General features: G+C 40.4%; 1 protein-coding gene across 4 annotated transcripts in view; it reads right to left on the bottom strand.

Moving 5' to 3' along the window:
• Positions 1 to 27,462, bottom strand: part of OSBPL8 (oxysterol binding protein like 8) — a 760,079-nt gene that overhangs the window by 9,509 nt on the left and 723,108 nt on the right. For all 4 annotated transcript variants that reach the window (XM_053716764.1, XM_053716766.1, XM_053716765.1 and 1 more), the window contains 3 exons: positions 20,149 to 20,285; positions 10,770 to 10,955; positions 8,141 to 8,228 (listed from right to left, as the gene is read on the bottom strand). In XM_053716764.1, the coding sequence (XP_053572739.1) occupies positions 8,141 to 8,228; positions 10,770 to 10,955; positions 20,149 to 20,285 (411 nt within the window). The remainder of the gene's footprint in view (positions 1 to 8,140; positions 8,229 to 10,769; positions 10,956 to 20,148; positions 20,286 to 27,462) is intronic.

Genomic DNA, 27,462 nt, shown 5'->3' with positions numbered 1-27,462 from the left:
ATTGATAAATAAATGCAGTAAAAAGGATGTTAATTTGCTTTAAGAACATTAAGACTTGGCTGATATGCAAGTATAAAGCAGCAGAAAAACATAATTTATGCTTACCTGATAAATTCCTTTCTTCTGTTGTGTGATCAGTCCACGGGTCATCATTACTTCTGGGATATTATCTGCTCCCCTACAGGAAGTGCAAGAGGATTCACCCAGCAGAGTTGCTATATAGCTCCTCCCCTCTACGTCACCTCCAGTCATTCGACCAAAGACCAACGAGAAAGGAGAAACCAAGGGTGTAGTGGTGACTGAATTATAATTTAAAAAATATGCACCTGCCTTAAAAACAGGGCGGGCCGTGGACTGATCACACAACAGAAGAAAGGAATTTATCAGGTAAGCATAAATTATGTTTTCTTCTGTTATGTGTGATCAGTCCACGGGTCATCATTACTTCTGGGATACCAATACCAAAGCAAAAGTACACGGATGACGGGAGGGATAGGCAGGCTCATTATACAGAAGGAACCACTGCCTGAAGAACCTTTCTCCCAAAAATAGCCTCCGAAGAAGCAAAAGTGTCAAATTTGTAAAATTTGGAAAAAGTATGAAGCGAAGACCAAGTTGCAGCCTTGCAAATCTGTTCAACAGAGGCCTCATTCTTAAAGGCCCAAGTGGAAGCCACAGCTCTAGTGGAATGAGCTGTAATTCTTTCAGGAGGCTGCTGTCCAGCAGTCTCATAGGCTAAACGTATTAAGCTACGAAGCCAAAAAGAGAGAGAGGTAGCAGAAGCTTTTTGACCTCTCCTCTGTCCAGAATAAACGACAAACAGGGAAGAAGTTTGGCGAAAATCTTTAGTTGCCTGCAAGTAGAACTTGAGGGCACGAACTACATCCAGATTGTGTAGAAGACGTTCCTTCTTTGAAGAAGGATTTGGACACAAGGATGGAACAACAATCTCTTGATTGATATTCCTGTTAGTGACTACCTTAGGTAAGAACCCAGGTTTAGTACGCAGAACTACCTTGTCTGAGTGAAAGATCAGATAAGGAGAATCACAATGTAGGGCTGATAACTCAGAGACTCTTCGAGCCGAGGAAATAGCCATTAAAAATAGAACTTTCCAAGATAACAATTTTATATCAATGGAATGAAGGGGTTCAAACGGAACACCCTGTAAAACGTTAAGAACTAAGTTTAAACTCCATGGCGGAGCAACAGTTTTAAACACAGGCTTGATCCTAGTTAAAGCCTGACAAAAGGCTTGGATGTCCGAATTTTCTGACAGACGCCTGTGAAACAAGATGGACAGAGCTGAAATCTGTCCCTTTAATGAGCTAGCCGATAAACCCTTTTCTAAACCTTCTTGTAGAAAAGACAATATCCTAGGAATCCTAACCTTACTCCAGGAGTAATCTTTGGATTCACACCAGTATAGGTATTTACGCCATATTTTATGGTAAATCTTTCTGGTAACAGGCTTCCTAGCCTGTATCAGGGTATCAATAACCGACTCAGAAAAACCACGTTTTGATAAAATCAAGCGTTCAATTTCCAAGCAGTCAGCTTCAGAGAAGTTAGACTTTGATGTTTGAATGGACCCTGAATCAGAAGGTCCTGTCTTAGAGGTAGAGACCAAGGCGGACAGGATGACATGTCCACTAGATCTGCATACCAAGTCCTGCGCGGCCATGCAGGCGCTATTAGAATCACTGATGCTTTCTCCTGTTTGATTTTGGCAATCAATCGAGGAAGCAGCGGGAAGGGTGGAAACACATAAGCCATCCTGAAGTTCCAAGGTGCTGTCAAAGCATCTATCAGAACCGCTCCCGGATCCCTGGATCTGGATCCGTAGCGAGGAAGTTTGGCGTTCTGGCGAGACGCCATGAGATCTATCTCTGGTTTGCCCCAACGTTGAAGTATTTGGGCAAAGACCTCCGGATGAAGTTCCCACTCCCCCGGATGAAGAGTCTGGCGACTCAAGAAATCCGCCTCCCAGTTCTCCACTCCCGGGATGTGGATTGCTGACAGATGGCAAGAGTGAGACTCTGCCCAGCGAATTATCTTTGATACTTCTATCATTGCTAGGGAGCTTCTTGTCCCTCCTTGATGGTTGATGTAAGCTACAGTCGTGATGTTGTCCGACTGAAACCTGATGAACCCCCGAGTCTTTAACTGGGGCCAAGCTAGAAGGGCATTGAGAACTGCTCTCAATTCCAGAATGTTTATTGGCAGGAGACTTTCCTCCTGACTCCATTGTCCCTGAGCCTTCAGAGAATTCCAGACAGCGCCCCAACCTAGAAGGCTGGCGTCTGTTGTTACAATTGTCCAGTCCGGCCTGCTGAACGGTATCCCCCTGGACAGATGTGGCCGAGAAAGCCACCATAGAAGAGAGTTTCTGGTCTCTTGATCCAGATTCAGAGTGGGGGACAAATCTGAGTAATCCCCATTCCACTGACTCAGCATGCACAATTGCAGCGGTCTGAGATGTAGGCGTGCAAAGGGAACTATGTCCATTGCTGCTACCATTAAGCCGATCACCTCCATGCATTGAGCTACTGACGGGAGTTGAATGGAATGAAGGACACGGCATGCATTTAGAAGCTTTGTTAATCTGTCTTCTGTCAGATAAATCTTCATTTCTACAGAATCTATAAGAGTCCCCAAGAATGGAACTCTTGTGAGAGGAAAGAGAGAACTCTTCTTTTCGTTCACTTTCCATCCGTGCGACCTTAGAAATGCCAGAACTAACTCTGTATGAGACTTGGCAGTTTGAAAGCTTGAAGCTTGTATCAGAATGTCGTCTAGGTACGGAGCTACCGAAATTCCTCGCGGTCTTAGTACCGCCAGAAGGGCACCCAGAACCTTTGTAAAGATTCTTGGAGCCGTAGCCAATCCGAATGGAAGGGCTACAAACTGGTAATGCCTGTTTAAGAAGGCAAACCTTAGATACCGGTAATGATCTTTGTGAATCGGTATGTGAAGGTAAGCATCCTTTAAATCCACTGTGGTCATGTACTGACCCTCTTGGATCATGGGTAAGATTGTCCGAATAGTTTCCATTTTGAACGATGGAACTCTTAGGAATTTGTTTAGGATCTTTAAATCCAAGATTGGCCTGAAAGTTCCCTCTTTTTTGGGAACCACAAACAGGTTTGAGTAAAACCCTTGTCCTTGTTCCGACCGCGGAACCGGATGGATCACTCCCATTAATAATAGATCTTGTACACAGCGTAGAAACGCGTCTTTCTTTATTTGGTTTGTTGACAACCTTGACAGATGAAATCTCCCTCTTGGGGGAGAGGATTTGAAGTCTAGAAGGTATCCCTGAGATATGATCTCTAGCGCCCAGGGATCCTGGACATCTCTTGCCCAAGCCTGGGCGAAGAGAGAGAGTCTGCCCCCCACTAGATCCGGACCCGGATCGGGGGCCCTCGGTTCATGCTGTCTTTGGGACAGCAGCAGGTTTACTGGCCTGCTTGCCCTTGTTCCAGGACTGATTAGGCTTCCAGCCTTGTCTGTAACGAGCAACAGCTCCTCCCTGTTTTGGTGCAGTGGAAGTTGGCGCTGCTCCTGCTTTGAAATTCCGAAAGGGACGAAAATTAGACTGTCTAGCCTTAGCTTTGGCTTTGTCTTGAGGTAGAGCGTGGCCCTTACCTCCTGTAATGTCAGCAATAATTTCTTTCAAACCGGGCCCAAATAAAGTTTGCCCCTTGAAAGGTATACTAAGTAATTTGGACTTAGAAGTTACATCAGCCGACCAGGATTTTAGCCACAGCGCTCTGCGTGCCTGAATGGCGAATCCTGAATTCTTAGCCGTAAGTTTAGTTAAATGTACTACGGCCTCCGAAATGAATGAATTAGCTAGTTTAAGGACTCTAAGCCTGTCCGTAATGTCGTCCAGCGTAGCTGAACTAAGGTTCTCTTCCAGAGACTCAATCCAAAATGCTGCCGCAGCCGTGATCGGCGCGATGCATGCAAGGGGTTGTAATATAAAACCTTGTTGAATAAACATTTTCTTAAGGTAACCCTCTAATTTTTTATCCATAGGATCTGAAAAAGCACAGCTATCCTCCACCGGGATAGTGGTACGCTTAGCTAAAGTAGAAACTGCTCCCTCCACCTTAGGGACCGTTTGCCATAAGTCCCGTGTGGTGGCGTCTATTGGAAACATCTTTCTAAATATTGGAGGGGGTGAGAACGGCACACCGGGTCTATCCCACTCCTTAGTAACAATTTCAGTTAATCTCTTAGGTATAGGAAAAACGTCAGTACTCGCCGGTACCGCAAAGTATTTATCCAACCTACACATTTTCTCAGGTATTGCAACAGCGTTACAATCGTTGAGAGCTGCTAAGACCTCCCCTAGTAATACACGGAGGTTTTCCAATTTAAATTTAAAATTTGAGATATCTGAATCCAATCTGTTTGGATCAGAACCGTCACCTACAGAATGAAGCTCTCCGTCCTCATGCTCTGCAAGCTGTGACGCAGTATCAGACATGGCCCTAGAATTATCAGCGCACTCTGTTCTCACCCCAGAGTGATCACGCTTGCCTCTTAGTTCTGGTAATTTAGCCAAAACTTCAGTCATAACAGTAGCCATATCTTGTAATGTTATCTGTAATGGCTGCCCAGATGTACTAGGCGCCATAATATCACGCACCTCCCGGGCGGGAGATGCAGGTACTGACACGTGAGGCGAGTTAGTCGGCATAACTCTCCCCTCGCTGTTTGGTGAAATTTGTTCAATTTGTACAGATTGGCTTTTATTTAAGGTAGCATCAATACAGTTAGTACATAAATTTCTATTGGGCTCCACCTTGGCATTGGAACAAATGACACAGGTATCTTCCTCTGAATTAGACATGTTTAACACACTAGCAATAAACATGCAACTCGGTTACAATTTTATTTAATAAAAACGTACTGTGCCTCAAGAAGCACTAAACGATTAAATGACAGTTGAAATAATGAACTGAAAAACAGTTATAGCATCACTCTTAACAAACAACACAACTTTTTAGCAAAGGTTTGTTCCCATTAGTAAAATAACACTAATTAAATTTTAAACAACGTTTTAAAACACAGTCACTATAAAAGTCTCACAGCTCTGCTGAGAGAATCTACCTCCCTTCAAAGAAGTTTGAAGACCCCTGAGTTCTGTTAGAGATGAACCGGATCATGCAGAAAAACTGACTGGAAATTTTTGATGCGTAGCAAAGAGCGCCAAAAACGGCCCCTCCCTCTCACACACAGCAGTGAGAGAGAAACGAAACTGTCATAATTAACACAAGCAAACTGCCAAGTGGAAAATAATGCCCAAATACTTATTCACTCAGTACCTCATTAATGCAAACGATTCTACATTCCAGCAAAAACGTTTAACATGAAAAATACCTAATAAAAGGTTTAATGTACTTTTACAGAGTAATTCCGGTGAAATACCATCCCCAGAATACTAAAGTGTAGAGTATACATACATGTTCATTATAACGGTATGGCAGGATTTTTTCATCAATTCCATTCAGAAAATAACAACTGCGACATACCTCAATGCAGATTCAACTGCCCGCTGTCCCCTGATCTGAAGCTTTTACCTCCCTCAGATGGCCGAGAAACAGCAATATGATCTTAACTACTCCGGTTAAAATCATAAGAAAAACTCTGGTAGATTCTTCTTCAAACTCTGCCAGAGAGGTAATAACACGCTCCGGTGCTATTGTAAAATAACAAACTTTTGATTGAAGTTCTAAAAACTAAGTATAATCACCATAGTCCTCTCACACCTCCTATCTAGTCTTTGGGTGCAAGAGAATGACTGGGGGTGACGTAGAGGGGAGGAGCTATATAGCAACTCTGCTGGGTGAATCCTCTTGCACTTCCTGTAGGGGAGCAGATAATATCCCAGAAGTAATGATGACCCGTGGACTGATCACACATAACAGAAGAAATAAATGTTTTGTTATTAAAAGGTGTTTATTGTCCCTTTAAAGTAATTTTCATATATGCAGAGCAAATGCCTATTATTACACACTACAGTGCTTGTTATGTTAAAGTTTGCAGAGTATTGTTTCAGAGTAGCCCAAAGATACAGCAACTGAAAATAATATTTAGATTATCTAGCTAGAGCCAGATGCAAAAAAAATCTTGTGCAGTGATATAAACAACCACTGTGTAGCATGGTCAGGCAAATTGCTGCATACCTAAGCATGTATATGCACTCCAGCCTTTTTATGGTGGAAGTGGAAAAAGCAAAACAAATAATGAATTAATAAGTTATCTATGTTTAAAATCAAAACTAACCCCCTGTAAAATGTTTTTTTGAATCTAATTTAAGTAGTCTCCCCTGGTTCAGTATGTTATGTTGGAAGAAGAAGCGGAGTTGTTCCTATACCATGGAGGTATAAGGGTAAATTTACCAATACTTACCATAAAAGGGCACTAAACTTATGAAGGCTGTAGTATGTTTAGCTTTTGTATTTCCATAGGCATCTGAATCACCCAACCCCTAACAGTTATATATTTCCCACAAATAAGTCTCACAACCAGAGGCCATGGCTGGAAGAAGGGGTCATATACCCCCCACTAGACAAGGGATTATTTATTTGTGCTACTATTAGTAACTACCACATTTAGAGAGCATAGGAATGGCAAGGCATTGTGCCATAGAATTACCCATCAAACTATGCTGCACCCTCCAAATATGCAAACGTAAACCAAGATATGCCCCTTTATGAAGTGATATTATGTACATCCTTTGATATGTTGGCTTATAAAGTAGGACGAAATGTGATTCAAACACATGTGCAGGATGTGTTATAAATATTGGCCTGTGTGGATCAGACAATACAAATATATCATTGACAGATGGGCATACCGAATATATTGGACATTTGCTACCAGAATAATCATTTAGATAACACACAACTTCCCAATAAATGTGCATAATATTACTATATTATATTACTGCAATGCAAACAAGAATACGTATGTGGTAACTACCAGCTTGCTACCCAGGTGGAAATCATGCCAATAGCAAATCATTCTAGTAAAATCAACGCCCTGAGCCATCATGCAATTGTTAGAAATATCAATAACTTTATTATGCCTAACAATTACGTTGGTAATAATAAATGGCTACAAACCGGCTAAATAACATAAAGACGTTTTTTATAGGGACAGTTATGATAATAAATATCGACTATTTCTCAGAAAAAGTTAGTCATTGAGTACACAGAGCAAAGTAATCACTGTCTTGTTCATGCTAAGTCATCAGTGATTTTGATAAGGTTCTCACTAAAATACTCTCCAGCCTCTAATATTATTTTTATAGCAGCTCATGTAAATTCACCACATACGAGGTATCTATCTACGTGTTTTTATAAACACATGCTGTGGTTTGGGTTGTTAGAGAGCTCAGCACAATGTGCTCCAACGATGAAAGTAGATAACATTAAAAAACAAAAAACAAACAAAATTTATCCTCAGAAATTGTAACTGGGTTTGATTTTTTTTCATGTTTTCTTTTTTTAGCAAAATATCTGAGTATTTTCTGTTTTCTAGAACTATTAAGTGACCATCTTGTGGAATATTCTAGCAAAGCACCTATAATTTTGTCAATGGGATTTTAGTAGGTTCAGTCCCTATATCATAATGGTCCTTTTTTATATGCAGGGGAAGGTCTGCTCTTTCTGCTTTTCCAGCCCCTTTCAGTGGGCGCCCCAGCCTAACAGTGCTAAACTGGAAGCTTATAAGTACATTTTTAAAAGGTTTTACACTGGGTTTTTGGATCCGTATCGGTGCATATTCTATAGTAGTGTATTTTACATGCAGTTATATGAATATTGGTGTATACTGTCCCTTTGATTAAATAGCAGACCCTATTATGTTACTATTTTATTGAAGTTAAGAACAACAAGAACTAATACTATAGAATTAGGTTTATGACCTTAATTTAAAGCTCAGAGTCTTAATGTGAAGCGTTAGTACGTTTAAGCTGACATTTAACACATGCATCCTGGACCTTAAAAGGACAAAGACGAGAGGAAAGCCATGGTTGCTTTTCAAACCTGAGACCTACCTGATAACTGAATTTCTCCCACTTTGCCCCTTGGTTAATGAGACTAATTACACTCCCCGAACGTACCATTGGAGTCCTATGTCTGACTTTTGTCTGGACGGCACCTTCTTTCTCAAACTGTATCAAGTCGTTAAGTGGATCCCATGGTCGAGTACTAAGAAAATAAAAGAATTGTCAAGAAAACATATTATCCATCTATCTATATCTTAGTTTACAGCAACTGTCAATAGATTTCATAGAACAAGAAAGTGACTCCCTTGGACACACTCTCTACTGGTAGGTGATGAGTATTGTGACATAAAGCAGGCTCCATTGTTATTTTGTCTATACTTGTCAGTAATTACAGCTGAGTGCCCACAAAGGTGAGCAGAGACTGTAGGAAAATACATAAGGCCCTTTATGTACTGCTTGCGGACTAACTAAAGCATTTATACTCTATCCTCCCCGTATTAGAATTATTAATATGAGCTTTATTTAGCTGCACAAGTACCATACAATAAAGTAACATCTGTAATAAAATTAGAAAATAAAAAAAACAATACGTAATACATAGTGGGTCTAAGGCTCCAAAAATGTTTCATTCCAGAGTAACATTCATCTGTGCTTCATTGTGCTTAAAGGGGCATGAAACCCAAATGTGTTCTTTCATGATTTAGACAGAGCATACAAGTTTAAACAGCTTTCCAGTTTACTTCTATTATCAAATGTGCTTAATGCTCTAGGTATTGTATGCTGAAGGAGCAGCAATGCACTACTGGGAGTTAGTTAAAGGGACATGAAACCCAAACTTTTTCTTTTGTGATTCAGATAGAGAATACAATTTTAAACAACTTTCTAATTTACTTCTATTATCTAATGTGTTTCATTCTCTTGGTATCATTTGTTGAAGGAGCAGCAATGCACTAATGGTTTCTAACTATGGGTGAGCCAATGACAATCGGTATATATATATATATATGCAGCCACCAATCAACAGCTAGAACCTAGTTTCTCTGCTGCTTCTGAGCTTGCCTTGATAAACTTATTAAATAATAGTAGTAAATTGGAAAGTTGTTTACAATTGTATTCTCTATATGAATCATGAAAGAATTTTTTTTTTGTTTCATGTCCCTTTAAGCACATCAGGTGAGCCAATGTCCAGAAGCAAGAGTTTAATATTGACTTTTAAGTACCTTTAACCGAATGTGGAAAGTTGTTTAAAATTACATGCCCTGTCTAAATAAATCTCCCCCCCAGTTTACCAATCATTTAAAGCGACACAAAACCTCAAATTTTCTTTCATGATTCAGATAGAACATACAATTTTAAACAACTTTCCAATTTACTGCTAGGAAGGTAAGTTCAGAAGTGTGCATATGTCTGCCGTACTATATGGCAGCAGTTTTGCAACAATATAGATGGCAGCACTATTTCCTGTTCTAGACATCTCTTCAATAAAAAATAACATGAGAACTAAACAAATTTGATAATAAAAGTAAATTGGAAACTTTTTAAAAAAAATTATAGTCTCTGTCTGAATCATGAAAGAAAGAAATTGCCTTTCATATCGTTTTAACCCCCTTTTGTGATGCTTAAAGATTTATTTTCATTTTAACATCAAACTCTAGTAAACATCAATAGTTAAAAAAAACATTTGATATATGCAGTTAAAACTTAAAGTTCTGGTATTCCATAACATATGAAACAATAACTTTAATGAATATAGATAGTTTAGCCTGAGCAATGGAGGGGGTGTAACGTAGGATTGAAATAGACGGGTGTACTATTTTTTGTACATATTACAGGTTGGATGGCTTGAGTAAGGGTTGACGAATGAAGATAATGACCAGCTATAGGGTATGGGTTGTCAGTACTTCAATACAAGTTATTAAATGTAGAGGTCATCAGTCTGAAGAAAATTCTATTTTGATTTATCTTGAACAAACATTAAGGTAGTTTAATGATTGTTTATTGGAAATGTTTAACATTTCTTTTTAAGAGACTGATTATAGCAATAAAGTTGACTGGTTCCTTCTAATATTAATTCTTTACAAAAGTGATTCTTAACTCATACATTATAATGGGATGTTTTATTACTACTGTAACCCCTGGACTTTTATTTAACCTAAAGTTATTATAAATCATTATACATTTTGGGTTGATTTTATAATAAATTTAAATATATATTTTATTATTTAGTCCCACATTAAAGGGAATAAATACATATTCACCTTTATTATACTTTTGGCTCCAAAGTATTTTATGGTTTTGTTTATCTACTAATTATTAAATCATAATTTATGTTGGCAACAGCAAAACTAGCGCTTGATTATTTCATTGATTCTGATAACCTGCTCATCATTACCACAATGTCTGTTGGAGCACTCTTGGAATCTCCTCTAGATTCCGGAAAAAGAGATCACCCTTTTCCTCTCAAATTCAAGTTATTCTATGTAGCCTTCCTATTCATTTTCCTCTCTTTCATGAATCTGCTCCACAAATTATTATAGGAACTGGAGGGACTAGAGAGAATTTTCTTTAAAAAAAAAATGATTTACATATTTAACAGCCATTTTGATTAGCTACAATACCCAGGAATTTCTTTCCTTTTTTATTTGTACTGGGAAAAAAAAAACAAAAAAAACGAACCTAAGTCTTTACTGGAATACATTACACTTGTGAGAATTGGGCCAAAGACAAAGTAAAGGGAACTCACTCTGCGTATTTGTAATGCCACTCGCCGATGACTGGATCATATTCAAAAAGTCTGCAGGTCCATTCTTCCCCATTTGATTTTCTTTCTTTGGCAGCATTTCTTTGAGCTTCTTCAAGAACATACTTTTCCTGAGTTGCATCGTGTTGATCTTTGTTGTTTATGGCCCGTGTAACATGTTGCCAAAGTCTGAGGAAAAGAAAACGATATAGTGTGTACCTTTTTGTCTCAAGAAACTACTACTTAACATTTAGTTAAAGGGATATGAAACCCAATTTTTTTTCTTTCATGATTCAGATGTAAATGTAGTCACTAATCAGCAAGCGCTACCCAGTGTTCTAAACCAAAAATGGTTCGGCTTCTAAGAGTAAATTTCTGCTTTTTCAAATAAAGATGCCAAGCGAACGAAGAAAAATTGATAATAGAAGTAAATTAGAAAGTTGCTTAAAATTGCCTGCTCTATCTGAATCATGAAATAAATGATTTTCGGTTTCATATCCCTTTAATAGGACTGAAAAGTCAAAATTAAACTCTCATTTCAATAAAGCATTCCATTTTCAGAGACTTTTCAATTGACTTCTATTATCAAATCTACGTTGTTGTCTTGGTATCTTTTGTTGCATATCCAGGATAGGCTCAGGAGCAGCAATGCACTAATGGACGCTATATTGTAATTAGTGGCTGTACACTCCATGCCTCTTATCATTGGATCACTAGATGTGTTCAGCTAGCTCCCAGTAGTAAACTGCTGCTCTGAAGCTGTATTTAAATATGTGTTTAGCTGCTTTGCAGGGGTTATTATATGATCTCCACTAGTGGGTGTCATGCCGCTAGAGAAGGAAGAACTTTACCAGTAGTCTCTCTATGAAGTGATCGTGCTAAAATTAGCAGGATTGCGTTATTTCTGCATGCCCCATGAGTGGGGCAGTGCAGAAATAGACGGGCAGAGATACCAATGCAGTGGCCCTCCCTACATCGGGCAGCGGTGCTGCCGATCGTTGGTGGTGTGGGAGGGTTAGGAGTGAGGCAGGTGGGCGGCCCATCGATTGAGGGGGATGGGAGCGGGTGGGACCCCTACGCTACAGAAACAAAAAAACTGACAGCGGCAGGGAGGAGGGAGAAGTAGGGGGATGGTGGATCCAATGGTGGAGTGGGGATTAGAGGGTAGGGATATGATCTTGGAGGGCGGTAAATAAAGGAGGGGCAGATACACTACAGAAAAAATGTTTGTTTTTTTAATAAAAAATAAATAAAATATATAGCAAACTGGGTACTGGAAGACAGATATATATACGTTAATTTTTATGCAGCCAAATACAAGTCTGTCTATTAAAGTGTAAAAAAAAATCCCAGAAAACAATCGGCTAGATTATGAGTTTTGCATTATAAGTGAAAAAGCCTCATAACGCTGCTTTATCACTACTGCTGGTATTACGAGTTTTGCAGGTATATCTGTACCGCACACATTTTTGGCCGTAAGGCAACGTAACTACCGCAGCTTTCAAAAACTCCTTTTTCAATAGGACTTCCACAGCGCCGGTATTAAGAGTTAGCCTGTCCGGCCAAAAAGTGAGCGGTACAGCCTATACCGTCAAGATCCGTACCGTAAACTGAAAGTCAGTAGTTATGGCTTTTATGTTACAAAGCCGTAACATAAAACTCATAACTAAAGTGCTTAAAAGTACACTAACACCCATAAACTACCTACTAACCACCGAAGATTGGACATCCATCCTCAACGAAGCCGGGAGAAGTCTTCATCCAAGCGGGCAGAAGTCCTCAATGAAGCCGGAAGAAGTCTTCATCCAAGTGGCAAGAAGTGGTCCTCCAGGCGGGCAGAAGTCTTTATCCAGACGGCATCTTCTATCTTCATCCTTCCGACGCGGAGCGGCTCCATCTTCAAGACATCCGGCGCGGAGCATCCTCTTCTGACGACAGCTACTGAAGAATGAAGTTTCCTTGAAGGGACGTCATACAAGATGGCTTCCCTTGAATTCCAATTGGCTGATAGAATTCTATCAGTCAATCGGAATTAAAGTTGAAAAAATCCTATTGTTCCTTAAAGGAACCTTCATTCTTCAGTAGCCGTCATCAGAAGAGGATGCTCCGCGCCGGATGTCTTGAACATGGAGTCGCTCCGCGTCGGAAGGATGAAGATAGAAGATGCCATCTGGATGAAGACTTCTGCCCGCCTGGAGGACCACTTCTTGCCACTTGGATGAAGACTTCTCCTGGCTTCGTTGAGGATGGATGTCCGGTCTTCAAAAACTGTAAGTGGATCTTCGGGGTTAGTGTTAGTTTTTTTTAAGGGTTTATTGGGTGGGTTTTATTTTTAGCTTAGGGTTTGGGCAATGGAAAAGAGATAAATGCCCTTTTAAGGGCAATGCCCATCAAAATGCTCTTTTCAGAGCAATGGGGAGCTTAGGTTTTTTTAGATAGGATTTTATTTAGGGGTTTTTGGTTGTGTGGGTGGTGGGTTTTACTGTTGGGGGGTTGTTTGTATTTTTTTTTACAGGTAAAAGAGCTGATTTCTTTGGGCCAATGCTTCACAAAAGGCCTTTTTAAGGGCTATTGGCAGTTTAGTTTAGGCTAGGGGTTCTATTGATTGATTTAATTGTAGTGTAAGTTTAGGTGTTCGTGTAAGACAGGTAAGGTTTTATTTCATATGTAAATTTGTATTTATTTTAACTAGGTAGTAAACAAGTGTTTTCTGATGGACTGGAACTAGGGTTGCTAGCTTTTCTTCAGGCTTTTCCAGCACTTTATGAAGGGTTGTAGTGTGGGAGCCATGTTATATGTGTGACCATATGTAACCCACTAGCACCAGTTACAATACAGCAGGAGCAGCAGCTACTGCAATCTCTCTCCTGATTGGCAGGTCTTCTGTGTGTCTGCAGTCCTGGGCAGAGAAAAAGAAAATTTATTCTTACCTGATAAATTTGTTTCCTCTTGGACATGACGAGTCCACGGATCATCTTCATTACTTATGGGATATTCTCCTCCTGCCTGCAGGAGGCGGCAAAGAGCACCTACAGCAAAGCTGTTAAATAGTCCCTCCCTTCCCCTCCAACCCAATCATTTGACCGAAGTTAGGAAGAGAAAGGAAAAACCAAAGGTGCAGAGGTGTCTGAAGTTTAGAAAAAACAACATCCTGTCTAAACAGACAGGGCGGGCCGTCGACTCGTCATGTCCAAGAGGAAACAAATTTATCAGGTAAGAATACATTTTCTTTTCCTCTTAAGGACATGACGAGTCCACGGATCATCTTCATTACTTATGGGATATTCTCCTCCTGCCTGCAGGAGGCGGCAAAGAGCACCTACAGCAAAGCTGTTAAATAGTCCCTCCCTTCCCCTCCAACCCAATCATTTGACCGAAGTTAGGAAGAGAAAGGAAAAACCAAAGGTGCAGAGGTGTCTGAAGTTTAGAAAAAACAACATCCTGTCTAAACAGACAGGGCGGGCCGTCGACTCGTCATGTCCAAGAGGAAACAAATTTATCAGGTAAGAATACATTTTCTTTTCCTCTTAAGGACATGACGAGTCCACGGATCATCTTCACTACTTATGGGATACAATGCCCAAGCTTAGAGGACACAGATGATACGGGAGGGACAAGACAGGATACCTAAACGGAAGGCACCACTGCTTGAAGAACCTTTCTCCCAAAAGCCGCCTCAGCTGAGGCAAAAGTATCAAATTTGTAGAATTTAGAAAAAGTGTGAAGAGAGGACCAAGTAGAAGCTTTACAAATCTGTTCAACAGTCGCTTCATTCTTGAATGCCCATGAATAAGCCACAGCTCTAGTAGAATGAGCCGTAATCCTCTCAGGAGGCTGCTACCAAGCGGATTCATAAGCAAAGTGAATGATACTCCTCAACCAGAAAGAAAGCGAAGTAGCTGTCGCCTTTTGACCCCTTTGTTTCCCTGAGAAAACAACAAATAAAGAAGAAGACTGGCGAAAATCCTTCGTCGTCTGTAAATAAAACTTCAAAGCATGAACAACATCAAGATTGTGCAAAAGACGCTCCTTCTGAGAAGAAGGATTAGGGCACAACGAAGGTACAACAATCTCCTGGTTAAAGTTTCGGTCCGAAACTACCTTTAGGAAGAAAACCCAACTTGGTACCCAAGACAACCTTATCTGCATGAAAAATGAGATAAGGGGAAGCGCATTGCAACGCCGATAGCTTGGACACTCTATGAGCAGAAGAAATAGCAACCAGAAATAAAACTTTCCAAGACAGAAGTTTAATGTCCAAGGAATGCATAGGTTCAAATGGAACCCCTTGAAGAACATTAAGAAACAAATTAAGACTCCATGGAGGAGCAATAGGCTGAAATACAGGTCTGATCCTGACCAGAGCCTGATAGAAAGATTGAACATCTGGAACCTCTGCCAAACGTTTATGTAGTAACACCAACAAAGCCGAAATCTGACCCTTTAAGGAACTAGTTTACAAACCCTTCTCCAATCCCTCTCGGAGAAAGGCTAAAATTCTCGGAATCCTAATCTTACTCCACGAGTAGCCATTAGATTCGCACCAATAAAGATATTTACGCCATATCTTATGGTAAATCGTTCTAGTTACCGGCTTACGAGCCTGAACCAAAGTCTCAATGACCGCATCAGAAAAACCTTGTTTTGACAAAATCAAATGTTCAATCTCCAAGCAGTCAGCTTCAGAGAAACTAGATTTGGGTGAAGGAAGGGACCTTGAATCAGAAGATCCTTCCTTAACGGAAGTCTCCAGGGTGGTAGAGACGACATGTCTACCAGGTCCGCATACCAAGTCCTGCGAGGCCAGGCAGGAGCAATGAGGATCACCGGAGCCCTCTCCTGTTTGATTCGAGCAATGACCCGAGGAAGAAGTGCAAACGGGGGAAACAGGTATGCTAGCTTGAAGGACCAAGGAACTGCCAGAGCATCTATCAGTTCCCACTCGCCCGGATGGAAAGTCTGTCTGCTTAGAAAATCCGTCTCCCAGTTGTCCACCCCTGGGATGTGGATCGCTGACAGATGACAAGAGCGGTTCTCTGCCCACTGAATGATCTTGGATACTTCTGACATCGCCAAGGAACTCCTCGTTCCTCCCTGATGATTGATGTAGGCGACAGTCGTTATGTTGTCCGACTGAAATCTGATGAACCGGTTATGTTGTCCGACTGAAATCTTATGAACCGGGCCGAGGCCAACTGAGGCCAGGCCAGAAGCGCATTGAAAATCGCTCTCAGTTCCAGAATGTTGATAGGAAGAAGAGACTCCGCCTGGGTCCACACTGCCTGAGACTTCAGAGAACCCCAGACGGCTCCCCACCCTAAAAGACTGGCGTCTGTTGTCACAATCACCCTGAGAAAGATGATCCAGAGACAACCACCATTGAAGAGAGTCTCTTGTCTCCTTCTCCATGACTACTTGAGGAGACAAGTCCGCATAATCTCCATTCCACTGTCTGAGCATGTTCAGCTGCAGAGGTCTGAGATGGAACCGAGCAAATGGGACGATGTCCATCGCCGCGACCATCAATCCGATTACCTCCATACACTGGGGTTCCCAAAAAGGTAACCCTTGTCTTTGGGACAATGTCGGTATGAGACTTTGCTTGATGGCAAGATGGCGCCTGGATTAGAATATCATCCAGGTAAGGCGCTACTGCAATGCCCCGTGGTCTTAGGACCGCCAAAAGAGACCCCAGAACCTTTGTGAAAATTCTGGGTGCTGTGGCCAACCCAAAAGGAAGAGCCACAAACTGGAAATGTTTGTCCAGAAATGCAAATCTTAGGAACTTGTGATGTTCCTTGTGGATAGGAACATGAAGATATGCATCCTTTAAGTCCACCGTCGTCATGAATTGACCCTCCTGGATCAATGGCAGAATAGTGCGAATAGTCTCCATCTTGAATAATGAGATTCTGAGAAATTTGTTTAGACTCTTGAGGTCTAAGATCGGCCTGAAAGTTCCCTCCTTTTTGGGAACTACGAACAGATTGGAATAAAAACCTTCTCCTTGTTCCTGAGTAGGAACTGGAACAATCACTTTCTATGGAAGAGAGGTCTCTTACACAACATAAGAACGTCTCTCTTTTTATCTGGTTTGCAGATAACCTTGAAAGGAGAACCCTTCCCCGAGGCGGAAAGGCTTTGAACTCCAGTCTGTATCCCCTGGACACAATCTCTATAGTCCAGGGGTCCTGAACATCTCTTACCCATGCCTGAACGAAAAAAGGACAGTCTGCCCCCGACCAGATCCGGACCTGGATCGGGAGCCAACCCTTCATGCTGTCTTGGATTCAGCAGCAGGTTTCTTGGGCTGCTTTCCCTTGATCCATGACTGGTTGGGTTTCCAAGTAGGCTTAGGCTGGATGAAGTTTCCGTCCTGTCTGACGGAGAAAACAAAGGAATTACTCTTGAAATTTCAAAAGGAACGAAAATTACTTTGACGTCCCTTTTGCTTGTTTCTCTTATCCTGAGGAAGTAGATGACCCTTACCTCCAGTGATATCAGATATAATTTCCTTTAGGCCAGGTCCAAACAAGGTCTTTCCCTTGTAAGGAATTGTTAGAAGCTTAGACTTGGAAGACACATCCACAGCCCAGGGTTTTAACCACAAGGCTCTGCGGGCCAAGATAGAAAACCCCGAAGTCCTTGCAGCTAATTTAGTAATTTGCAACGAAGCATCAGTAATAAAGGCATTAGCTAATTTCAGCACCTTAATCCTATCCTGGATTTCCTCCAAAGGGGTCTCATGTCTGAGAGACTCAGACAGAGCGTCAAACCAATAAGCTGCTGCACTAGTAACCGTGGCAATGCATGCAGTAGGCTGCAACAAAAACCCCTAATGAGTATAAATCCTCTTAAGTAATCCTTCCAACTTCTTGTCCATAGGATCCTTAAAGGCACAGCTATCCTCAATAGGAATAGTCGTACGTTTAGCCAGGGTGGAAACAGCTCCTTCCACTTTAGGTACTGTCTGCCAATTTTCCTTTATAGCGTCCACTATAGGAAACATTTTCTTAAATACCGTAGATGGGGAAAAAGGAATACCTGGTCTGTCCCATTCCTTAGAAATAGTCTCCAAAGCCTTCTTAGATATTGGAAAAACATCTGAATACGAGGGAGTTTCAAAATATTTATCCATCTTACACAACTTTTCAGGAGCCCCTACTACTGTAGAGTCACAATCATCTAAAGTTGATAATACCTCCCTGAGTAACAGGCGGAGGTGTTCTAACTTAAACCTGAAAGAAACCACCTCCAAATCTGAAAAGGGAACAGAACTTCCAGAATCAGAAAGTTCACCCTCAGATAAAGACTCCGAACCCTCCAACTCATGCTTTTGAGAGGGTAAATTTGAAAATGACACCAATGCATCAGTATCCTTACTGACTCCATGGTCACTCCTTCTCTTACGTCTGTCTTGAAACATGGGAAAGGCAGATAACGTATCAGAAATAGAAGAAGACACTAACTTAGCTATATCCATTAAGGAAATATTTGAAGCTAAAGTATTAGTACAGGGCACTGCTTGAGCGGGCGAAATCTCTTGGGACATTTGGGGAGACCGCTGCAAAATACTTTGAATCTCATCTTGAGACCCCTGAGAAGCATCCGCCTTAGAAGAGGGTTGCTCATGAAAAATCCTTTCTTTGTAACTCAAGGCCCTCTCAACACATGAGGGACAAAAAGGAATAGGGGGTTTAAGCTGAGCATTCAAGCACATAGAGCAAAGAGCAGAGCTCCAGTATCCATCTCTCACATAAAATAAAAACTTTTTTTTTTTTTTTTTTTAATATATGCAACTGTGACTTTAAAACAGAACCAAGGGATAGCCAGCAAGGGAAAATCCCCAACAAGTAATTTTGAGATCGAAAAAAATTAACTTACCGTTATGAAAATAATCAGCCTGTGTCTTTAAATTTTAAACCCAAATTTTTTTACTGCCGTTCTTATAATATAGCAAAAAAAATACAAAGTTGATGCTTTTCCAGACACATCTACACCTCAGCAGCCTGCTGAGGTGCCTACCTGCCACCAAACAAGCGATCGACCTCCCAGGACCAACCGGATGATATCAGAGGACTGGAGGAAAACACAGAACACACCGCTTGCCGGGAGCGCTACCACCACCTGACCAAATATCTTATAAACAGAGGCCATGCGGCAGCAGAATCTCCATGCGACTTCTTAGCCCGGGTAGCAGCAAGAATGAGGAAGCGCGCGGAAATAGGCCCGCCCATTGTGGGCGTACATCAAATAAGTCTAGCTAGCCCGGTATCCATATTAAAAAACACAACATGTAAAAATAATTAAAGCAGTCTCCCTAGTGCCTGTACATACTGATTTTCCCTATATCTGAATAAAAGGAGTTTTGTCCCGGAGCTGCACTAGCAGGATAATACAAGTGTAACAATTAGGATAAGTAAAGTGCCATAATCACTCTGCCTGTAGTTCCAGAATGAGAAAACAAATAGCACTTACCTCCATGTTGCCTGATAACAGGGTCGTCCATCAGGTGTAAGAGGATCCAATTTCTCCCTCTCATAGCCCTGTGGAAGCAGATCAGCCTGAGTTACCATGCGCTTAGGCTATCTATAATGGGGCAGCAACATCTTAGGAGGCGCAGTGAGAATTATGTCCCACCAGTTCCTAACGCTTTAAAGCCACCAAAAAGCCCTACTGTAGAGACTGATTAGGTCTAGGCTACACCCCAGATCAAAGTAATACATTCTGGCATTACTTAAAAATAACAAACTCTTGATTGAAGAATCTTTTTCTAACACCTCACTTTGCCATCTCCTATTACTAACGCAGGCAAAGAGAATGACTGGGTTGGAGGGGAAGGGAGGGACTATTTAACAGCTTTGCTGTAGGTGCTCTTTGCCGCCTCCTGCAGGCAGGAGGAGAAAATCCCATAAGTAATGAAGATGATCCGTGGACTCGTCATGTCCTTAAGAGGAAAAGAGCTACAGATGCTAACACAAGTGTAGCTTTACTCTATGCTCTCTATCCTCCAATCACCAGCACTCATGAGGCTGCAGCACCAAATGCACTTCCTCACCAGCACTGCAGGCACCTGGTGCAAATAACTCTTTCTCCACCAGCACACTGGGAGGACTGTCCTGGACAAACTTCCCAATTTCCAGACTATCCTGAACAGGCGTAAACCCTATAATACTGCACTAAACAGTTTATAGGGGTGGTATTAGACCACAAATGTGGAAGTGTGAAAAGCTAGTGATACATGAGTTATTGTGGTTTTTAAATGGATCTGAAGGGCTTTGGTTTTATAAACACTGTGAAAAAAACGCACTTCACCTAAAAACGCAAATAGTTTGGAATGTGAATTGTCACCTATGGTCATATGATTTTAGTTTATTTATACCTTTCAGATTCAAACTCCCCTTGCTCTTCCCGGTGCACTGTACATCGAATTAATCTGCACTGTCTCATTTCTATTGTTGGATTCCAGAATGTTTCTGTTACGTCTGTTTTCTTGTCCTGAATAAGAATCTCACTATCCTAAAAAAAGAAGCACAAACACCAGATTCATACAGAAGTGTTAGCAGAGATGAACATATTACCAATAACAGGAGGACAGATGATATCTACCTGTTCATATGAGTCAAGTCAGCTCTTCAGACATCACCTATTACTTATTTTATTTCACGTTCTAATATTATTGCTTTACAAGTGCTACATCTGCGATTAAATACTGATGGCTATAGGGAACTCTCTTAAACTGGGCTCATGAGAGATTATGTGACTTCTTGTATTTGTGATCTATAGAACTACAGACTGATTTTGCTTTTTAAAATGTGCTTTTTCAAAGTGGAACTCACTGGGTTGCACATGCATCTAGTTTTCAAAGACAGGAATTTTATCTATAAATAAATTCCCATATTTATTTATTCACAATGCACTTAAAGGGACATTATTATTTTTTTTAAAGGGATATGAAACCCAAATTTTTACTCTTATGATTCAAATAGAGCATGCGATTTTAAGCAACTTTCTAATTTACTCCTATTATAATTTTTTTATTTGTTCTCCTGATATTTTTATTTGAAAGAATGTAAACTTAGGAGCAGGACCATTTTTGGTTTAGAACCTGGGTAATGCTTGCCGATTGGTGGCTAAATGTTGCTACAAATCAGCAGCTAGATCCCATCTTTTCAACAAAAGGATTGTAAGAGAACTAAGCAAATTAGGTAACAGAAGTAAATTAAAAAGTTGTTATAAATGACAAGCTCTAGGTGAGTCATGAAAGAACAATTATGGGTTTCATATCCCTTTAAGATTTTTCATCTAGAAAATCTTCCATATATTTTTGCGCTTATACTTAAGCAAATTACAATACATTGTTTTGTGTTTTGCTACAATGGGTTTTCACTCTTTTTCCCCCTCATTTTTTAAACAGTGGAGAAAATCTAAGCAATATGCAAGAATAGGAGTAAAAAATCTAAGATAGAAAACTCTAATCACATAACCGTGAAAGATGATAAAACCACAATTAAAGTATTTATTCGGGGCGGAGCCAACAGCTTAACAGAGAAGTCGTGTTCTATAGAGCTCCTGCTGAAATTTATTCAAAACAACAGAAAATTGGAGCTACTCTTTTGTTATTGTCTCTAAAAACTAATCCTGAGTGAGCAGAAGTGCCCTTACAATATTAGTGGCCGTTTTTACCTCATTTATACTACCCGACTATACCCCAGATGGCTGCTGCAGACTGGGAAACACCCGGGTCTTTGGGGCCTATGCAAACTATCCCATCCAGGAAGGAGGAAGATACCAATGCTATCTTTGAAGCTTTGCGGGTGTTCAGTTTACAGATGCTGGCAAGTTTCAATGATTTATCCATTAGCCTACAGAATGTCACTGCGCCACGGATGATTCCGACGCAAGATGAATGGAGGAGTGTAGATCCCCTAGCCTGCACTAACCAGCCTCTCGAGCGTATGAAGCAGCTTGCGGAGCCAAAAGTGGTTCTTTGTGCTGATAAGCCCGGTAAACTTGCGGTCTCTACCCGGCCATACAGGGAGTGCAGAATTATTAGGCAAATGAGTATTTTGACCACATCATCCTCTTTATGCATGTTGTCTTACTCCAAGCTGTATAGGCTCGAAAGCCTACTATCAATTAAGCATATTAGGTGATGTGCATCTCTGTAATGAGAAGGGGTGTGGTCTAATGACATCAACACCCTATATCAGGTGTGCATAATTATTAGGCAACTTCCTTTCCTTTGGCAAAATGGGTCAAAAGAAGGACTTGACAGGCTCAGAAAAGTCAAAAATAGTGAGATATCTTGCAGAGGGATGCAGCACTCTTAAAATTGCAAAGCTTCTGAAGCGTGATCATCGAACAATCAAGCGTTTCATTCAAAATAGTCAACAGGGTCGCAAGAAGCGTGTGGAAAAACCAAGGCGCAAAATAACTGCCCATGAACTGAGAAAAGTCAAGCGTGCAGCTGCCAAGATGCCACTTGCCACCAGTTTGGCCATATTTCAGAGCTGCAACATCACTGGAGTGCCCAAAAGCACAAGGTGTGCAATACTCAGAGACATGGCCAAGGTAAGAAAGGCTGAAAGACGACCACCACTGAACAAGACACACAAGCTGAAACGTCAAGACTGGGCCAAGAAATATCTCAAGACTGATTTTTCTAAGGTTTTATGGACTGATGAAATGAGAGTGAGTCTTGATGGGCCAGATGGATGGGCCCGTGGCTGGATTGGTAAAGGACAGAGAGCTCCAGTCCGACTCAGACACCAGCAAGGTGGAGGTGGAGTACTGGTTTGGGCTGGTATCATCAAAGATGAGCTTGTGGGGCCTTTTCGGGTTGAGGATGGAGTCAAGCTCAACTCCCAGTCCTACTGCCAGTTTCTGGAAGACACCTTCTTCAAGCAGTGGTACAGGAAGAAGTCTGCATCCTTCAAGAAAAACATGATTTTCATGCAGGACAATGCTCCATCACACGCGTCCAAGTACTCCACAGCGTGGCTGGCAAGAAAGGGTATAAAAGAAGAAAATCTAATGACATGGCCTCCTTGTTCACCTGATCTGAACCCAATTGAGAACCTGTGGTCCATCATCAAATGTGAGATTTACAAGGAGGGAAAACAGTACACCTCTCTGAACAGTCTCTGGGAGGCTGTGGTTGCTGCTGCATGCAATGTTGATGGTGAACAGATCAAAACACTGACAGAATCCATGGATGGCAGGCTTTTGAGTGTCCTTGCAAAGAAAGGTGGCTATATTGGTCACTGATTTGTTTTTGTTTTGTTTTTGAATGTCAGAAATGTATATTTGTGAATGTTGAGATGTTATATTGGTTTCACTGGTAAAAATAAATAATTGAAATGGGTATATATTTGTTTTTTGTTGAGTTGCCTAATAATTATGCACAGTAATAGTCACCTGCACACACAGATATCCCCCTAAAATAGCTATAACTAAAAACAAACTAAAAACTACTTCCAAAACTATTCAGCTTTGATATTAATGAGTTTTTTGGGTTCATTGAGAACATGGTTGTTGTTCAATAATAAAATTAATCCTCAAAAATACAACTTGCCTAATAATTCTGCACTCCCTGTACAATGACTCTGATTCTGAGGAGGTGATCACCCTCGTGAGTCAGAAAGATGTTCACTTGTATGCGCAGGAGAATCTCCTCAAGAGCACTAGTCTGCGGTACTTACCTACTTCTGGCGGTTACACTCCCGGGGGCATTGTGCTTCGGAGTGAGTTTGTAAAACTATCTGAACTTCTTTTTAATAGCGTGACCCTGTGGAGCTATAATAGTCCTTCTTATCATGAAGCCCCCTCTTTCAACGGCTGGGGTATGCCTGCTTGCTGGTCCGTGCGAGGTAGCGGTTTGAGAGAGTGCTTCCCTATACCTACTTTGCTTGCTTTGAGCGTGGCAGCAATTAGTTCTCAGGAGATGGCCGTTGCTCTTTACACAGATTTGGTGAGAGGTCTCTTCGATCCAGGAGGCAAAGGTTAAAGCCAAGACTCTTCAAAAATATCTGGGACTATACCTGGCTTACATCAAGTTGACTGTTGATAACGCATTGTTCAGCACGTTTTGGTTATATTGTTATCTTTATTTGCATACACTAGGCCGTTATGTGAACAGATTTAGTCTGCAGAAGCACATAGTACATAACCCAGTTTGATGATATTTTTATTTACTACATTCATTTCTGTTGGTTTGTTTCTCCTCTACATACTAGTATAATAGAGGAGATACGCAGCACAACCTCCAACTATATTTAGACTACAGGTCAATCTTGTGCAAGCACTCTTCCAGGGTACACAGGAAACATATATAAGTAAATACTGATGCTGAGACTATTATGACCTTAAACTGCTTGTTGTACTACAGCCATCTGATTTTATTGTTCACTGTTCTTTAATGGTTCATAGTAATGTATATGTTATCAGTCACTTGTTTAGCCTGGAAAGGGACAGGATGCTCTTTGGCCTTTACATTTGAATGTGTTATTGTAGGTTAAGCTGTTTAATAAGAGTTCATTCCAATAGAAGACTAAATTTTCACATATCCTTCTCAGGTCACCCTAGCAAAGCAGGATTCTAATACAAACCACTTCTAGATAAAAAGCTCGCTGGTGTCTAGCTAATGTGCTAGTGCTTTGTTTTAACTAGGTATATTGAATGTTTAACAAAATCTCACTACACACTTTAGTCCTACAAAGGGGATAAACTGAACATACTTCAATAGCCGTATTACTCTGACAGGGCAATTTTGGTGAGAGAGCTCTGGACTACTATAGGATTGTTAATTCATACTTATCCAGCCCCATACACCCCCTCTGGTGTTGCCGGTACAAAGCCCTCAAGAATTATTCTCAAAAGTTAATGTTCACTTAAAAAATGTATACCCCAGCATTGTTTAGCATTACTCTTCACATTCCCACACTACAGGGTTTTTTCTGTTTCTGTTTCCTCTTTATGTACTGTACTGACAAACTGATTAACATTCTAAAGACGGTTTTTTTTATGTTTTCTTTTTTTATTTAAAGCTATGCCAGTGTACTTGATGTTTAGTGCTCATGAGATACTTGCCATATATTGTAGACATTAGTGTTTTTGCTACTAGAATATGTTATACCCTGGTGGGTTCTATTAATATTAATATCTATAACAATAAGTCTGGTGATATTTAGAAGTAAATACAGACTCCTGTGGGTCTTCATGTCTATATATCAGTATCCCTTTTGACCCTATGTAACAAAAAGGATATCATAGTCTTCCTCCCGTGGTGGGCCTTTAACAATGTACTTAAGAAGACGCCTACAACTGAGGTGGCTTAATAGAGAGTCATACGCATCAATTCTGCAGCAGAGGTAGACCGTAATTTATAAGTTAATGCAAACTGGGCTTATTATTCATCGAAGGGTGGTCTCATCTCCAGTTACACAATAGGTAACTTTATCAATCTCCTTCCCTGCGTCTTGCTGGTTTCATTGTGAGTCGCTTGATTACAGGTTGACCATATCTCTGATGTATAGACTTTATGTGGGTCTAGAATAGCCCTGGCGTGTATTAGAGCTTAAAATCAATGTATTTTTTTTTTATTTTCAAAACTCTGTCATCATACTTTTGTATATATACCCTCTATACTATTGTGTCTCCCTCGTCACAGCTTTGATTTTAGCTTATTCACTTGGCCTTGAGTGTTTAGCAAAGATTTCCTAGTTATAGCATATACTGGCCTATACAGCTACCTACCAATATCTGTGCATAATGGTACATGAAGGTAATTCTCATATTCCCTAAATGTTTGAAGGTTTCATTTATATGTTTGGGGCCCACTCTTGCTCACTGTTTTATATGTATAATGCTTATAAAGGTAAATCCCTATAGAACTTCAATACTACCCTATGCAAATCTTATAGAGAGGTACCTCTTGTTCTGGCATATAACCTATAGTTACCCCAAATATTTAAACCTATTGTTCATATTTGGTCTGTTCGTTTCCAGACGAAAAATACACTACTTAGATGTTTCCAAACAATATCGTTAGAATTCTGTTTAATAGCGTACTTAAAAGCTCTAACTCCTTAGTACATTTACAAATTTCACATACTACCTGGCTCCGCCCTCCTCCCCCCCCTCATATTTTATATTGAGCGGCTCTCGCCCGCTGCATCCCCCCTCCCCATAAAACTATAGAGCTATCCCCTCCCTAGCCCTATTCTTATCTGAGTAGATACCTTAATCTTCCTCTTATTTAGCTGGGAGAGGTCCATTTTTGTTTTTGTTACTTTTATGATATTCTATGATAAAACTGAAGTCCCTTTATAAGATAGCCCATATTTTATAGTTACTCCTGAAATATTTGAATATATTACTCTACTAATGGTACTGTGTATACATCTATTTGTAAATGTTTTGGGCATACCTTTTATATATTGTATTTGTTTACGACTTCAATAAAAAATTGTTTAAAAAAAAAAAAAAAAAGTATTTATTCAAAATTTTGGAAAAGAAAAAGGCTGAATCATAGTCAGACTTTAAAATGACCCTTTACTGATACAGCTGTAGGCTTTAAAATCATAATATGATATATATATATTTAGTCTTATCCAAGAACAGACACAACTCAAATGTATTGCTAAGTATCTTGGAACATTTTACAGATTATATATTTTGCTGTGTAAAGGAATAAAAATACATTTCAAAAGCCGACCACTGACATAAATGAATATAAGAAAAATAGATAGCACCTGAAAACAGGTATACACTTGTTACAAGGACTTTTCTATAGAGGAATTTTAACATTATAGGATGCGGATGGTCAATATGTAGCAAATATAATTTAGTGCCCAAATAATGCAATAATTAAACAGTTCTGCTTCCAGGACTCTGCGAAGACAGCTGGTTCTGCACAAAATACATACGCCTAGATTACGAGTCTTGAGTTAGACATAAAAAGCAGCGTTGAGAGGTTAACGCCCGCTGGTATTACGAGTCTGACAGGTACAGGTGTACCGCTCACTTTTCTTCCGTGACTCGAGCTTACCGCAAATCCCCTTACGTCAATTGCGTATCCTATCTTTTTAATGGGACTTGCCTAACGCTGGTATTACGAGTCTTGGAAGAAGTGAGCGGTAGACCCTCTCCTGGCAAGACTTCTACCGCATTTAAAAGTCAGTAGTTAAGAGTTTTATGGGCTAACGCCGGAACATAAAACTTTTAACTAAAGTGCTAAAAAGTACACTAACACCCATAAACTACCCCCCACATCGGAAACACTTTAATATATTAACCCCTAATCTGCCGATCGGACATCGCCGCCACTTAAATATATTAACCCCTAAACCGCCGCACTCCTGCCTCGCAAACACTAGTTAAATTTTATAAACCCCTAATCTGCCGTCCCTAACATCGCCGACACCTACTTACATTTATTAACCCCTAATCTGCCACCTCCAACATCGCCGCTACTATATTAAAGGTATTAACCCCTAAACCTAAATTTAAACCTAACCCCCCTAACTTAAATATAATTTAAAATAATCTAAATAAAATTACTACAATTAAATAAATTAATCCTATTTAAAACTAAATACTTACCTATAAAATAAACCCTAAGATAGCTACAATATAACTAATAGTTACATTGTATCTAGCTTAGGGTTTATATTTATTTTACAGGCAACTTTGT

Source organism: Bombina bombina, chromosome 6, assembly GCF_027579735.1.
Source record: "Bombina bombina isolate aBomBom1 chromosome 6, aBomBom1.pri, whole genome shotgun sequence".
In the NCBI taxonomy this organism is placed as follows: domain Eukaryota; kingdom Metazoa; phylum Chordata; class Amphibia; order Anura; family Bombinatoridae; genus Bombina; species Bombina bombina.
This window is presented reverse-complemented; position numbering and strand designations above follow the sequence as displayed.